Genomic DNA, 16,606 nt, shown 5'->3' on the forward strand with positions numbered 1-16,606 from the left:
TTATTTTGTTTTTCTCTCTTTTCTCTTTTTTTTTTTTTTTTTCATGTTTTTGAATTTCTTCTCAGAAATATCTTTTGTTTTGTGTTTCTTTTTTTAGTTATTGTTGCTTTTCTGTTTTTCTCTCTATGGGTTTTTGAACAGTTTTTGGAATTCCGTTTTGATTTATCTATAATGTTTTTAAGTAAATTTTTTGTATCATATTTTAGTTGTTGCTCTTTATATTACAGCATATATTTTTAACTTATCAGTCTACTGGTATTGACATTTGTTTACATTTGCTCTTAAATAAGCCGTCTTATTTTGCCCCTTCATTACTCTATTATTTATTTATTTGGTTTTGTTCTTGCTTTTTCTGTTTTCTTCTCAGCTTAAAACAAAATATTGGCTGGACACAGTGGCTGGTGCCTATAATCCTAACACTTTGGGAGGCTGAGGTGGAAGGAGCAGTTGAGGCCAGGAGTTCCAAGACCAACCTGGGCAATATAGTGAGACTTTGTCTCTACAAACTAGTTTTTAAATGAATTTGTGGAGCATCGTGGCCTATGCCTGTAATCCCAGCTCCTTAGGAGGCTGAGGTGGGAGGATCACTTGAGCCTAGGAGGCAGAGGCTTTAGTGAGCTGAGATTGTGCCACTGTATTCCAGCCTGGGTGACAGAATGAGTCCCTGTCTTTAAAAAAAAACAAACAAAAAAGAGAAAGTACTATGAAAGGATTAAATAAAGTCTTTTAATCAGGTCTGCCATTTCAGGAACTAGATATTAAGTATGTGTGTGTTTGTGGAGTGATAGTATGGGGTGATAAGTGTTTTGGCTTGCTGTAGTGTGCACTATGTATGGCTAAATGCTTTGTTTTTGGTAGTAACTCTCTTAGAATTAGTGTATATTAGGTTTTGCTTCTTGATTATTAATTATTTTATTTATTTATTTGTTTTTTGAGACGGAGTCCTGCTCTGTTGCCCAGGCTGGAGTGCAGTGGTGCAATCTTGGCTCACTGCACCCTGCGCCTCCTGGTTCAAGTGATTCTCCTGCCTCAGCCTCCTGAGTAGCTGACAGTGCAGGTGCCTACCAATACCCCTGGCTAATTTTTGTATTTTTAGTATAGACAGGGATTAACCATGTTGGCCAGGCTGGTCTTGAACTCCTGACCTCAGGTGATCCACTTACCTCAGCCTCCCAAAGTGTTGGGATTACAGGCGTGAACCACTGTATCTGGCCTTGATTTTTAAAATCAGCTTTTCCCCACTGAAAGTGAAATGGTATATTCTTTTCAGTTTGGAACAATTATATATAATTTATTCTAAATTATATTAAAAATTCAAATAATGTGTTTAATATTTAAGCATATCTTTATCAAGCCACTAATGAAAGTCAAATGAGTACCAACAAAACCTACCTACACCAAAGCTATTGTCAATAATGGGAGACTCTCTCTCTTATCCTCATAAGGGATTCTGAGACTTACTCTTTACATTTACATGAAATATTTCTATAAGTTTTTTGGGGGGACTTTTGCCCATTGTTAAGAGAGTGCTTGCTGTTGGTTCCATACTCCCGTGCTATCAAATAGCATTGTCTTAGTTCTCCATCTTATATATTTATTTTTTATTTTAAGTAACACCAAACTCTGTAATGGTGTTAAAGTAAATGTGATCTAGTGGTTTATTATCATTCCTAATTTGTGATTGATTTTCCTTTAGATAAAGCAGTTCAGCTTCTTGATTTTCTTCATGTATCTTTCAAACATTCTTAGGCTCATATTCAGGCTTTTCTTCTAGGTTCTCCTTCTTTGGGTTATGAGATTTGCACAGTGAATTTAGCCCATTTCTTCTTTCCACATCCTTGAAATGGTTGTCCTTCATCTTTTATCTATTTACTTGTATTAAAATGTCTTGTACTATATAACTTACAGCTCCAAATCCCTTCAGAATTCTCATCTTGAAATGGAAGCACCTCAAATCTAATACATGCTCTCAACAGATTTTATTCCAAACTTTTTTCTCTTTAATATTTCTTGCCTGATATCATTTTGTTTTGCATTCTATCCGTATATTTATCAGGACAACACTATGCCTTTGTTAATTCATTTTTAAATTGAACCATACACAATTGCTGTTTCTGAAGGAAAAATTGTTTTATTATTGGCAGTTATACGAGGTTCACCTTATATATAGTAGCCTCCATATGTAACAATAGGTATATTAGCCAGTAAAAGCTTTGAGGTACTAGCAGATGGAACATTATTTTTAGAGAAGACATTAGAGTTTAATATTTTGAGATTTCAGGTGACATTGGAAATTTTTCTGAAATTTCAAGTTCAAAAGCAGAATAAAAATTGATTTCAGTTATTTATTATATATCATACAAATGATATTGGCTGTCTTTGGCTACTGATATTATAGATATTTACTTTTTTAATATAATTTCAACTTTTATTTTAGATTCAGGGAGTACATATACAGGTTTCTTATGTAGATAGATACATTGTGTGATGCTAAGGTTTGGGGTATGATTGGCCCCATCACTCTGAAATGTGAGCATAGTACTCAACAGTTAGTTCTTCGATCCCTTGTCCCCTCCCCAACCCTAGTAGTTCCCAGCGTCTGTTGTAACTATCTTTATGTCTATGAGTATCCGATGACTCCCAGTTACAAATGAGAACATGTGGTATTTGGTTTTCTCTTCCTGTGTTAATTCACTTAGGATGATGGCCTCCAGCTCCATCCATGTTGCTGCAAATGACATGATTTTGTTCTTTTTAATGGTGGCATAGTATTCCATGGCATCTGTATATCACATCTTCATTGAGACCACCATTGATGGGCAATGGTGGGCATTGATGAATGTTTGCTGTGATGAATAGAACTGCAATGAACATACATATACATTGTCTTTTTAGTAGAACGATTTATTTTGAGGGGGAGATACATACTCAGTAATGTGATTACTGAGTCAAATGGTAGTTCTCTTTTAAGTTTTTTCAGAAATCTTCGAACACCATTCACCACAGTGGCTGAACTAATTTACATTCCCACCAGCAGTGTATAAACAAACATTCCTTTTTCTCTTCAGCCTCACTAGCATCTCTTGTTTTATTTTATTTTATTTTTTTCACTTTTTAATAATAGCCATTCTGACTGGTGTGAGATGATATCTCATTTTGGTATTTATTAACGTTTATCTGATGATTAGTGATATTGAGCGTTTTTTCATGTGTGATGGCCGCCTGTATGTTGCCTTTTGGGAATTGTCTGTTTATGTCTATCCCAACTTTTTTTTTTTTTTTTTAATTCCTTCAGTCTTTCTAAGGTTCAATTCAGATATATCTCCACTTTTTAATGGGGTTATTTGTTTTTTGTTTTTCATTTATTTGAGTTTTTTTTTAGATTCTGGATATTAGACCTTTTGTCAGATACTCATTCTTCTTGTTAAATGTATTTTTTAAAACAATTATTCTAAAGACCTCTCATAGTAAAGCATTTGCTTAAATGAAAATTTCAAGAGTGGAGCATTTTAAGGTAGTTAACTGAAAATGTTTAAGGGATGACTATGGGAGTGTTTTGCTGAAGTAGAGATCAGCATCACTGGAGCTGAAAATGTTCATGAACCAAAAGGCTTCAATGATGGTGGGGAATAACTGGAATGTTTATAGATGGCTAAAGTGGGTAGACAAGGATTTGGCTGCTTAGTATGAGCTAGATAGAGTGGTTTTTATGGTATGGTAGAAAACTAATTTTAGGTTGGAATACTAATTGTTGGAAATGGCCATGGAATGGAGTAGAAATGGTGAGTTCCTATCTATTAATAAGTCCTGTAAACTCTGGGGCTTTAGAGACTTTTATCAGTTGAGCAGCTGTTATGTGAAAGAGTTTCAGAACAGACAGTGTCTTTAAGAGTGAGCAGTGCTTCAGTTAAGGTGGCATTCTGTGACATGTTTTAAGGTGATAGGAAGTTTATTAAACTAGATAGATGAGTTTGAAAGCTTTTGAAAATGCAAATCACTCTTTTAACCTTTGATTTCTCTAATAGTGCTGTCATTTCCCCTGATTTTCTGGCTGCCACTTTGCCCTTCTTGATAGCTAATGCTGCTTCTTCCTTTACTCATCTCTTTAACATTGGTGTTCCCTACCGTTCCAGTTTGTTTTTTATCTTTTCCGACAATACTGATTGATGTTAAACAAGTTCATTTATTGCCTTAGCTTCAGCCTTTGATTTGATTTAATTTTCAATCAAATTTTAGTCATCTAGTCCTCTTCCTACCCCACCAGCTCTTCATTAGATGTGGTCTATATTCCCTTAGTACGTTGCATAACATCATCAAAATGTTTAATACGATATTTCAACTATTGGCTTTCTTGTTTGCCATCTCACCTAGACTGAACTTAGTGAGGGAAAGGGATACAGTTGTTTTTAGATCCTGTTCTTCTCAGTGCTTAGGAAGGTGCCTAGAATTGGTAAATAGTTGAATGAATATATTATTAATTAGATTACCAACTTTGCTTGTATTGCCACAGAAGAGACGATACTAATGCTAATAGGTCTGTTAAAAAAAAAAAAAAAAAAAAAAACCTGTTCAACCTTATCAGTCATTAAATAAATGAATTAATAGTAAGGTACTGCTTTCAATAGGTGGGAAAGCATAGTAGTCAACAGCATAAATTCTGGAACAAGAATCCTACCTTAATTTGAATTCCAGTTCTGTCACTTACTCACTGAATGATTTTTGGACAAATCATTTAACCCTTCTGTGCCTCATTTTTCATATCCGGCAATCAGTAATGTATAAGTATTGTTAATATTTTACATTTTATAAATTTGTTCACTGTATCTGGATTAGAGTAAGAGAGCCGCATACTGGCGATAGAAATTTAAATTGGTATTGTGTTTCTGGAAAGCAGTTTTCTTTTGATTGAATGATTTTATTTTTAATACTCTCTTAATAAAATCTGAAGTAACATTTTAATACAATCTGAAAATGAAATGAAATGAAATGAAATCTAAAAGGCCAGTATGTTCCAGAATTATATGTGATAGTTTGCAGGCAACTTAAATCGCTAAGGAGAGAGGGAATGGTTCAATATATTGTTGAATGTTTCATCAGTTACAATGTTTGCATTTTAGTGGCATGTTTTTTAATGATTATTAAGATTGAATAGGCAAGATATAAAAATTAAAATATTATCTCAACTGTGTTTTTAAAAACCCTTAAGAAGGAGGTGTTCAGATACTAACCTGTGGTTGCTTTTGGGTGAGGGGATTTAACCTCTCTCAGACTAATCTTTATTTATAAACTGTGATTAAAGCCCTGGCACAGTGGCTGACGTCTGTAATCTCAGCAATTTGGGAGGCTGAGGCGGGCAGATTGCTTAAGCTCAAAAGTTGGAGACCAGCCTCGACAACATAGTGAAACCCCTTTCTATTAAAAATTAAAAAATTAGCCAGGCACGGTGGCTCATGCCTGTAATCCCAGCACTTTGGGAGGCCAAGGCGGGTGGATCACCTGAGGTCAGGAGTTCAAGACCAGCCTGGCCAACATGGTGAAACCCCGTCTCTTAAAAAAAATAAAAATTAAAATTAAATAAAGTATCATTAACAACTAACATGCTGAATTTTTCTGTTTGATTGTTAACAGTTAAATGAGGTAATGTGGAAGTTATTTGGCTATCTTGTATTTTTTTATGTCACTGTCATTGTTCATCTCTCATACTTTTATTGTAAAATCAAACTGTTGTATTAAAGAAGTACAACATTGTGTTTTCTTAAACATAATTCTCTACCTTTGCATTTAAAAATGGGAACTTCTAGCTGTATTTTGTTGATGGTTATCCCTCTTGTTAATTTGCCTTTAGTGCCTAGTTTGATATGTAAATTTATTTTATGATTGTGGTGATGCCATTTTGGTTTGGCTTAGGCTTTTTTTGTTTTTTGTCTCTCTCTCTCTATTTAATCTGCAGCAACTGGAACAGATCCAGAAGGAGCTAAGTGTTTTGGAAGAGGATATTAAGAGAGTGGAAGTAAGGAATCAAAAGTTTCTCCCATCTTTAGCAGTTTTTCAATTTCTTGAAATTGTCACCTTTCTGTTAAGTTTATGGGATTGCTCTTGGTTACAAAGAAACAGCTGTTACTTTCATTTTAATTGAGAATGGATTTTTCTAGAAAAAACATTCTGAACACTTGATGATAAAATATAGTCTAAATTTGTTTTACAATGTTTTATTGCCGTAATTTTTCTTGATTAGATTGACCCAAAAAAATCACTCTCTTTTCTTGGAGTGCTGTCATAATAACTTAAAACTGTCAATTATTACCACTAAAATGCTTTTTTAAAATTAATTTTACATATCTATGCACATTTCTAGGTGTTAAAGTTAATTGAAAAAGAAATATAAGAATACATTACCAATATTCTGGGAATTTACAGTTTAATATAATTTACCCAAAGAAATTTATTGGAGGATCCTTGGGAGTCTCATAGGATATTATGATGTGAGGCTTTTGCCTTTGGCTGTATTTATTAATAAATTTAGTTTATGTTTTTAATTTTTAATGTGTGTTATAATTTTCTTTTGCTGATACATAGAACATGTTAAAGATTAATGGATTTAATAGTTAGTGGATGTTCACTATCCTCTGTGGCATTCTTAAGTTGTTACACATTTATGTCACTTACTTGACTGTATGATTGAGCTGAACTTGGATTTGCCAGAAATAATTCTACCTGGTTATTCATCTTTAGTGGCATTTTAAAATTTGCTATATTTTCAATAATCAAAATATAGTACATAAAAAAGGAAGCTAGGTTGTCAGTGTAATTCAGAGACAAAATTTATATAATGATTGATTAGGCCTATTATTCTGGATTACTGATAAAAAAATTAGAATTTAACTCATTGTTAAACAAAGCTAATATTTCAGTCTTAATGTTTCTAGAGAATATATTTAAAGCAGAGATTGACATATCCTGGGTGCTTTTTGTGTGAAGAGTTGAACCTAATGATTCAGTTACCTTACTGTCATATTTATCTTAATATTTATCAATAGGTTATCAACCGAATTAATGATTTGCTAGTTCACTATTCACATAGTATAGTGTACATTTCATTTAAAATGTTTACATTTATCTTTTTCTGCATTTGGTGGCTTAATGATGAACAATATTTAGTAAACAATTGATAGTTCTTTAAGATTGTGTACCATAGAAAAGGTTTGTCTCTTTTCACTTGTCCTTGCTTTTGTACTCTGGAGAGGAAGCCTTCAGAAATTTGATATTGGGACTGATGAAAACCTGGGAATAGAAAGGAATATATCATGCCTCTTTTTGATTTATATATCTTGTATTTGAAATGTCTACTATAATTCAAATAATTTTACTTTCAGGAAATGAGTGGCTTATATTCTCCTGTCAGTGAGGATAGCACAGTGCCTCAATTTGAAGCTCCTTCTCCATCACACAGGTACAAAGCTTCACACTTGCAATTGATTAGAATTCATATTACAAAGTATGCATATGGTCTAGTCCTTAGGAGCCTTTTCCATGCAGTGTATGAAATCCCTGAGAAATTACTTTGGTCATGATCTAGAAATGAGATTTATATGGCCCATCTGTTTCCTTAATGAGCTGAATTTCATACTAGGAAGAGTTAGCGAGTGCAATACTATAATGTTATGAATTCACAGTTGAATTAAAAGTGTGATGAATTTCTTAAAGTAATGATAGCTTTAAATATCTTGTGAATTAAAGGCAGATGACATTAAAAATCTAAATTTGAGAACATGAAGTGGCAATACTAGGGAAAAATGTGATAAAATTAAGCCTTGGACTTTTCTCCCTGACTTGTTAAATTTTATGGGGCAGATCACTTTTCCCACATTTGAAATGAGGGCAATAGATCTATTAGTTTAGATTTCCCTGGTATTTTCTTATGACTCCTTGTTGTTAATTTAATTAATTCTCCTATATGCTGTATTAGAGTGGGGTTATATTTGTCTTCCTCTTGACCATTTCCCAATATTTTAGAATAAATGCCTGGCTTCATTTAGTAGTAGGTATTTGTAAAATATAGTGAATGTGTGTGATTCCCTTTTAGCTCTAAAATTCTATTTCATGAAATATGTACTTTCTTAATCTTGAATTTTGAATTTTTATGCTTGAAATGTTCAAACTAAGTACAATTTTACATGAAATCATTTGTTTTTGATTTGTTAAATTCACTGTCTGTTTAGGATAATGATTTAATGGAATTTTATCAGACAAATAGTTTTAGGATAATGTGTACTATCAGGAAGTCCAGTGCTACTGTGGTAAACTATACTAACCTTCAGAAACTTTATCAGTTTAGGAATGCTATTACGGATCTAATGTGGTACATCGTGTACAGAAAGGGTGCAGGGATGTTCTAGTTAACAGCATTCTTGAGAGGTTTGACATTTTTCCTATTAATTATAGTACAGAGAATCCTTGTGAGTTCTAGTTGATACTGGCGTCATTTTAGCTGTGTAATTCAGCTGATTTTCTTCTACATTTTACTTTCTTTAAAACATTTGAGAATGACTAGGTCTTTGTATATTGTTATCTTTAAGCCTAGAATTCAGTTCTGATATGCACAGGATCTTTGTCAATGGAATATTTATTATGTAAGTACATACAGGGAAGAAAAAGTTGTCACATCACAAAAAGTTCACTAATAAACTGGTGATTCATTCCCATTGTCTTACTGCTCTCTGTTTAACAGTAGCAAATTTTTTTTGGTATCTATTGTTTCCAGATCTTTGTCACTCAGTCTCTCATTGATTGTTGGAATTTATGAACTTGTGACAGTATAGTGCATTTACTTAATTGCTCTATTTATTTGAATGCCTCTGATGTGCTAGGGACTATTCTAGGTGTTGGATCTAGCTGACAAGGTTCCTGTCCTTTTAGAGCTTACCTTTTGGGATGTGTGTATGGAGGTTGGGGGAGATGCTAATAGAGCCAATGTATAGTATAGTAGTAGTATATAACATATAATACAGTTATGCACTGCATAATGATGTTTCAGTCAGTGATGGACTGCATATGTGATGGTGATCTCATAAGAAAATAATAGGGCGCATAAAGAAACCTAATATATGACACTTGATATTGGCATTGCAGATCAGGTAGGGGAAATGATTGATATTCAGTAATGGTGGTGGGACATTGGTACACATACCATCCTGGTTTGTATAAGTATACTCTAAGATCACATATTGACAAAATTGCCTAGTGACACATTTCTCAGAATGTATCCCTGTCATTGAGTCTGTGTGACTGTAGTACCTTAGGAAGAACAATTAGGCATGCGAGGGCTTTGCAAGAGGAATCTGTTGTAGTTTTCATAGTCAAGCTTCTCCAAGGAGGTGACATTTAAATTGACACATGAATGAAGTAAAGACTAATTATGATGGAATGTTATGGGATAGTGTTGAGCAGGATTTGGCTTAGATTTTTAAGTGTTTATTTGAATCCCTGTGTGGAGGACAGAGAAGATACTATCAGTGTCTCTCTCAACCCCCTGACATTGGAAGCTGGGAGGAAAATTAGGAAGCATTGTAGAAGTCCAGAAGAGAGGAGATGTTGGTTTGCATTAGGATTTTATTTATGGAAGAGGTAAGAGTGGTTGTATTGTAAAATAAAGTAGTAGATCTTGTAAAACATACTAGATTTTGTGAAATTTATGGATATTTATGGAGAATCGCTAAAATTGCTTGCAAAGCTTTCATTAAATTAGATTCTAGCAGAGTTATACTGGTTAACAGTTCAAGAAGAGAAAATAGGCAAAGAGTATTTTCTTTTAGAGTGTTTTGATATTTTCTGTAAACAAGTGATTTGAATATCACTCAAGGATTAAGAGAGGCACTTCGGAAAAATGATGTAGCCCTTAAATACTCTTGAGTGAAAATGATCTAAAGATTTCAAATCAGACATGCTGGGAAGAATATTATATAATACTATTCATATTTGATTTTCCTTTATTCTTAATAGCATGTAGTTGCAATTATATTAATCTTTTTACTTTCATAATTATTAGCTTTGCTATTTAAATGCCAGTTTTTGTTCTTATTCCTCACTAAAAAGTTTTGATCTCTCTTTTCAGGCTTACTTTACAAAGCTCTTTCCTAGATTTGTTAGTTTTCTACAATGAAGATCTTTATTATATGTCAGGTCACTGAATCCTTTATGTAGATTCTGGGTTTACGCTTAGATTATGTATTTAAATGAAAAAGAAAAGCAGAAGCCAAATAATGGTATTCTCTCCCTTTCACAGCCCCACAGAATTTTATATTCTACCTATTTTGATTAGCTGTAATTGTCATATCCTGTTTTGCCGCTTCTGCCTTGTTTAGATCCTTAGCATCACTGAATCTAGCAATAATCTTTTAATCTATCCTCTTATGTGTTATTGACAGAAATATGATGTTTCTTTCCTGTTTAAAAATTCTCAGTAGCTGCCTGTTAATGTAAATTGGCTTAGATCCATCTCTTTGCATGACCCTCTGTAATCACCTAGCTCCAGCCTACTGCTTTCATGCTTTAAAATTGTATATAACTCCCAGAGCAGAATGTTAGGGTATCTTTGCTTATCCTATTCCTTTTGCCTAGAAACTTCTGGATTCAGCTGTTAAGTAACTATCCCCAAAGACCCGCAACCTAGGATGAGGTCTTTCTATTCTTTTTTCAGATGCCCTTTCCCTAAAATATTAGGGGAAAGGAAAAGGAAGCAGGAGATAGAATTAACCACTTGTTTGTTTTGTAAAGATTCTACTTATTTTGATCCTGTTTCTTTAATATGTATTACTTTGGGGAAAAAAAATACATGTTTTCCATCCTGTAGTGTAATCCTATGAATATTGGGTTTTTTTTATATACTTCCACATTTTTATGTATTTGTATATAATAGGGACTTAAGGTTTTGAATAAATACATACCTAACCTAGAATGTCATTTAGTTTTCACAGCTTGTGAATTTATTGACCTTTAGTATACTTAATAAGTAAGTTAATTATTTTAATCTTGCCATAAAAGCTATCAGCCATGCTTCATTGAGGTGAGGTATGATTTTTTTTTTTAAATCAGTTGAAGTTTTTTTAACCTTTGATCCATTTCAAACTTTTCATATAATAATCAAACCAATGACTGCTATACTTAGAACCTTTTTAATCTACTTTAAATTCTGAGGAGAAAGTCTCCATAATTCTCAGCATAAACCATAGTTTATATTTTATTGTTACATAGTTGTGTGCAAATAATGAGTAAATCAGAGATTGACAGGCAAATATAGTCTCTTACTTATTGCCAAGTGGAATTGGTTCTTGTATGTGGGAGGGTGATTGTAAGGATATGTATCCTATCCACCCTTCTAGCATATTATTAATATTTTATACATTTTTAACTTTTTAACTCAAACTTTAAATAATAAAACAAAACATTTTTGTTAGGTTTCCTTCCTGGCATATGTGACGGTACTATTTTTTTTTTTTTTTTTAGATTAAAATGTCCTTAGACCAGGTTTGATTATCTCTGAATTTTTGAGAGCGGTAAACTGGGTGGACCCTACATGGATTAGCAAATATGTATTTTAGGCTCTTTAAATATTATGTAGTCTATATGTGTAATTGAATACAAAGCAGAGCTAAATAACTTATTAAGCCTGTGAACCCATTAGCTTAGTATAGACCTAGTCATCCTTCTGAGGTTAGCTGAAAATCTGGTGTGATAAGGAATGTTGGCATACTGTTCTTTAGGTTTTAAATCCTCTTCAAAGCCATTGTAGTAGCTTTGCTTTTAAATTTCTAAATGTATCTTATTGATGTGATTTCTGTCTTAGAAATAATTACTTCATAATTGCTTTATTCTTTGTCTTTAAGCAATTATAGAATGATGAGTTATTAGTATCTTCTTTGTGTTCAGAACATCAGATAATTTTTTTTTTTTTTTTTTTTTTTTAAGATGGGGTTTTACCATGATGGCCAGGCTGGCCTTGAACTCCTGACTTCAGGTGATCCACCCACCTCGGCCTCCCAAAGTGCCAGGATTACAGGCATGAGCCACCACGCCTGGCCAGATAATTTAGTTTAAAAATGATGTATTAGTTGGCTGGGTATGCTTTATATGATCCAGATAGTTGCTGGAGTTAAATTTGCCTAAGAAGTCTTTTTTTTCTTAAGATATAAAGTAGTAAATAAATACAGTACAAAGTACAAATACTAAATAAAATTTTTTGATCTGATTTATGAATAAAATATATAGGTAAGAATTTATGTAAGACACTTTTAATTTTAGTTACTCTATCAGACATTTTTGAGCAAAAATGAACAAATGGGACCATATCAAGTTAAAAAGCTGCAAAGCAAAGGCAACAATCAACAAAGTGAGGAGACAACCCAGAGAATGGGAGAAAATGTTTGCAAACTATGCGTCTGACAAGGGATTAATAACCAGACTATATAAGGAGCTATCAATTCTATAGGGAAAAAAATCTAATCCATTTAAAAATAGGTAAAACATTTGGATAGACATTTCTCAAAAGAAGACAAAAATGGCAACCCAGTGTATGTAGAAGTGCTCAACATCATTGATCATCAGAAATACAAATCACAGGCCGGGCGCGGTGGCTCAAGCCTGTAATCCCAGCACTTTGGGAGGCCGAGGCGGGTGGATCACGAGGTCAAGAGATCAAGACCATCCTGGTCAACATGGTGAAACCCCGTCTCTACTAAAACTACAAAAAATTAGCTGGGCATGATGGCGCGTGCCTGTAGTCCCAGCTACTCAGGAGGCTGAGACAGGAGAATTGCTTGAACCCAGGAGGCGGAGGCTGCGGTGAGCCGAGATTGCGCCATTGCACTCCAGCCTGGGTAACAAGAGCGAAACTCTGTCTCAAAAAAAAAAAAAAAAAAAAAAAGAAATACAAATCACAGCTACAATGAGATATCATTTCACCCCAGTTAAAATGGCTTTTATCAAAACGTTAGGCAGTAACAAATGCTGATGAAGATGTAGAAAAAGGGAATCCTTGTACTGTCCTGGTGGGAATGTAAATTAATACAACCACTGTGGAGAATGCTTTGGAGGTTCCTCAAAAAACTAAAAATAGTAGTACCGTATTACCCAGCAATCCCACTCCTGGGCGTATATCCAAAAGAAAGGAAATCCATATATGAAAGAGTTATCTGCACTCCCATGTTTGTTGTAGCACTGTTCACTATAGCTAAGATTTGGAAGTAACCTATGTGTCCATCAGCAGATGAATGAATTGAGAAAATGTGGTACACATGCTCAATGGAGTACTATTTAGCCATAAAAAAGAATGAGATTCTATTATTTGCAACATGGGTAGAACTGGAGGTTATTATGTAAAGTGAAATAAGCCAGTCACAGATAGATAAACATCACATGTTCTCACTTATTTCTGGGATCTAAAAATCAAACAATTGAACTCATTAAGATAGAGAATAGAAAGACCATTACCAGAAGCTTAGAAAGAGTAGTGTGGGACTAGGGAACGGGGAAGGTGGGAACGTTTAATGGATCAAAAAAATAATAATTTGGATGAATAAGATTTAGTATTCCATAGCACTACAGGGCAACTGTAGTCAATAGGAATTTAATTGTGCATTTAAAAATAACTAAAAAAGTATAATTGGATTGTTTGTAACAAAAAGGATAAATGCTTTAAGGGATTGGATACCCCCATTCTGCATGATGTGATGTTGTATGTTCCATGCCTGTATCAAAATATCTCATGTACTCCATAAGTATATACACTTGCTGTGTTCCCAGAAACATTAAAATTTTTTTTTTTAATTTAAGATCTAAAGTCACTGCTTGATGAAAATGTTAACAGTTCATTTAGATTCTGAAATCTGAGGTGTGAAGAAGCAAAATTGCAGTGTTTATGAGTATCAACCAAGAATCCTATTTGAATTGCAGATTTTTAAAATCTGGTTGGTTAGGTTTGAGGTGGATTTCAGATATTCAAATGCAGGCCTGGGGTTTGGGAATGGTAGAGATGATACTTTAGAAATTATGGGAAGATTCATTTGGTAATCAGTGATAAGTCTGTGTTACTGACATGTTTTTAAATAAATCCCTAACATGCTTTAAATAAATTCTAACCTGCTTATTTTCCTTTTTATAAGAGAAAATTCATATATTCAACACAAATGTTTTGTAACTGCATATTTCTTGTTTTGTGCAGGATGGGGTAAAGATTTTTAATTCTTTTACTTTGTATTGTGTAAAGTTACACATTCTTCTGTAATGTCTTTGAAATACCTCAGATAAAGTTTCTGGGCTTGAGAAAGCTAGCAAAGTTAAAATCAAGTCTTTGTAAAGGAAACAGATTATTGGTATGTACCAACATGCTCTATTAATTCCATTTATATGCTGTGATCAGACCCTCTTGTTTATTGCTTTTTGTTTTTTCAGGTTAGAGTCACATAGGAAACTCTTCACCCTTTTTATTATTATAGATGTACTTTGATTCTAGGAGGTCAGAAATGGGGGTACCTAGGGAAACCAAAGCTGCACGTGATAAAACTGGCTTAGGTATAAGGATATCTATATACAAATGTAAAATTTCACATGCTGCTGTCATTTACCATTTCTGCTGTTCACTGTCTCTCTCCTACTCTAGTCCCATCATATTTTTTTCCATTCACCACATCCCCCCACCTTTGGATTTTTAATTGTTTTTAAGGCTAATTTAATTGTTTTTAATGCTAATTAGAAGAAGCATTAGTCTTCCTAATTTCTAATAGTTGTATTCCTTTCCTGCCGTCACCGATTTTAGATTTTAGAAAGGTAACAGAGTACATATGTCATATATCATATAATACTGATGGAGGAACAAGAGGGACTTTCCCATAATCAAGAACATTAATATTTCAACACTGAAACATGGTGTCAGATGTGTTCAGATAAGGTTTTCTTATATTTCATTTAAATAGGTTGCCAAAAAACATTTGATTTTCAGTTTTAAATTTTAGGATTTGCGGTCTTATATAATCTTTTTGAGTGCGAACTTTTGTTTTTTTAAGGCCAAACTATATTGTCAAAAAAAACTATATATTGCTAAAAAACCATTGTAATCACCGACATTTATTTATACAGAATTTGTCTCCTTGAAATTCAGGTACCATGAGAAGAGTTTAGGATTGTCTATTTCTAAACAGACAATGAAAAAAGATTTTATTTTAATTTTCAGTTAGATTTTGCATCAAAATCAGGAAATCTAATTTAGAAATACTGTCCTAGAGGAGAACTGCATTTATATGCACAAGTTGCAGCTATCAAAAGTAGTACTCCTGCTGTGCGTTCAGTACTGTTTTGTAATTTACATGTGCTATGTAATTCTCATAACAAATCCATGTAATAGGTTTTATTATCTTTCACATTTTGGAGAACTGAGTCACAGAGATTAATTTGCCCAGTGTCACACAGTTAAGTGGTGTAATTGCTATTCTAAACCAGGCATCATTACTCTGAATGGAGGATGAGAGGGTTGTGGAAATCATCCCATAGTTAATAATAAAACATTAAGACAACAAAGGGAAATATTCCATTCAAAATGGCAGGGCAGTGATTCTTCATAAAGAAAAGAAGACATAGGTTGCCTTGGCAATTTTTTGTAAGGATTTGAAATTTTACTTCCTGGTTTCAAATTTTATCTCCACAACTTATTAGCAGTCTGGCCTTAGTCAAGTTTAATAATTTCTATATGCCTCACTTTTCATATTTGTAAAATTAGGATAATAGTACCTATCTTGATAGAGAAAATGTGATAGTATGTTTAAAGTAAGGAGCTGGGAGTGATGGTGTGCATTTGTAGTTCTAGCCACTTGGAAGGCTGAGGGAAGAGGATTGCTTGAGCCCAGGAATTTGAGGTTATAATTGTGTCACTGTATTCTAGCCTGGGTGATAGTGAGATCCTACAAAAAAAAATGATATTTAAAGAAATGAAAATAATGTCTGGTACACAGTAAGAACTCAATAAATGTTAGGTGCTGTTGTTATTGTTGTTAATTGACAGATTAGTTGATTTTGGGTGATATATTTGATTAATTGTGAGAGATGTTAAAGGGTATATGGAAGAAAACAAGAAAAAAGATGAAGATTGATTTCTAATATCTGTGGAGGTCTCTGCAAAATTGGGGCCATAGCAATTTCCGTTGCTCAATAAATGGGATTTACTATTAATTTAAAATCCAATTAAAATATTAAATTGTTAAAAATTTGGCATTTTCAGGTTACTTCTTGATTAATGTGTTTTCTTTTGGAGAAACTGGTTCGGTAATTATATGTAAAATACTGGAAAGGAAGAAGTTTTATCTGTAGCTCCATTTGGTTTATGTATTAAATATAGAAGTTTATTTTTCTCTCTCGTGGTTTATAGCAAAACAAAAATCAGTGATGATAGTCTAATTTTATGTACGTACATGGCATTTTGGATTTTGATACCTTTATTCATAATTCCATATTTATTGTCTATGTTTAGCCTAAAATGATCTCAGTGTGCTTTATTTTTGCTCATTTATTTTAAAACTCTATAATTAGCTAATGTATCTACTAATAATTTAAATTTAAATCA

The 16,606-nt window shown here is 33.2% G+C and overlaps 1 protein-coding gene across 9 annotated transcripts in view; it reads left to right on the plus strand.

Moving 5' to 3' along the window:
- Positions 1-16,606, plus strand: part of COP1 (COP1 E3 ubiquitin ligase) — a 222,101-nt gene that overhangs the window by 61,658 nt on the left and 143,837 nt on the right. For 6 of the 9 annotated variants that reach the window (XM_032291321.1, XM_032291323.1, XM_032291327.1 and 3 more), the window contains 2 exons: positions 5,951-6,010; positions 7,374-7,450. In XM_032291321.1, the coding sequence (XP_032147212.1) occupies positions 5,951-6,010; positions 7,374-7,450 (137 nt within the window). The remainder of the gene's footprint in view (positions 1-5,950; positions 6,011-7,373; positions 7,451-16,606) is intronic. The other 3 variants (XM_032291326.1, XM_032291328.1, XM_032291330.1) reach the window with 1 other exon arrangement.

The sequence above is a fragment of the Sapajus apella genome, unplaced genomic scaffold, assembly GCF_009761245.1.
Source record: "Sapajus apella isolate SASKATOON/1434 unplaced genomic scaffold, GSC_monkey_1.0 scaffold25, whole genome shotgun sequence".
Taxonomy (NCBI): domain Eukaryota; kingdom Metazoa; phylum Chordata; class Mammalia; order Primates; family Cebidae; genus Sapajus; species Sapajus apella.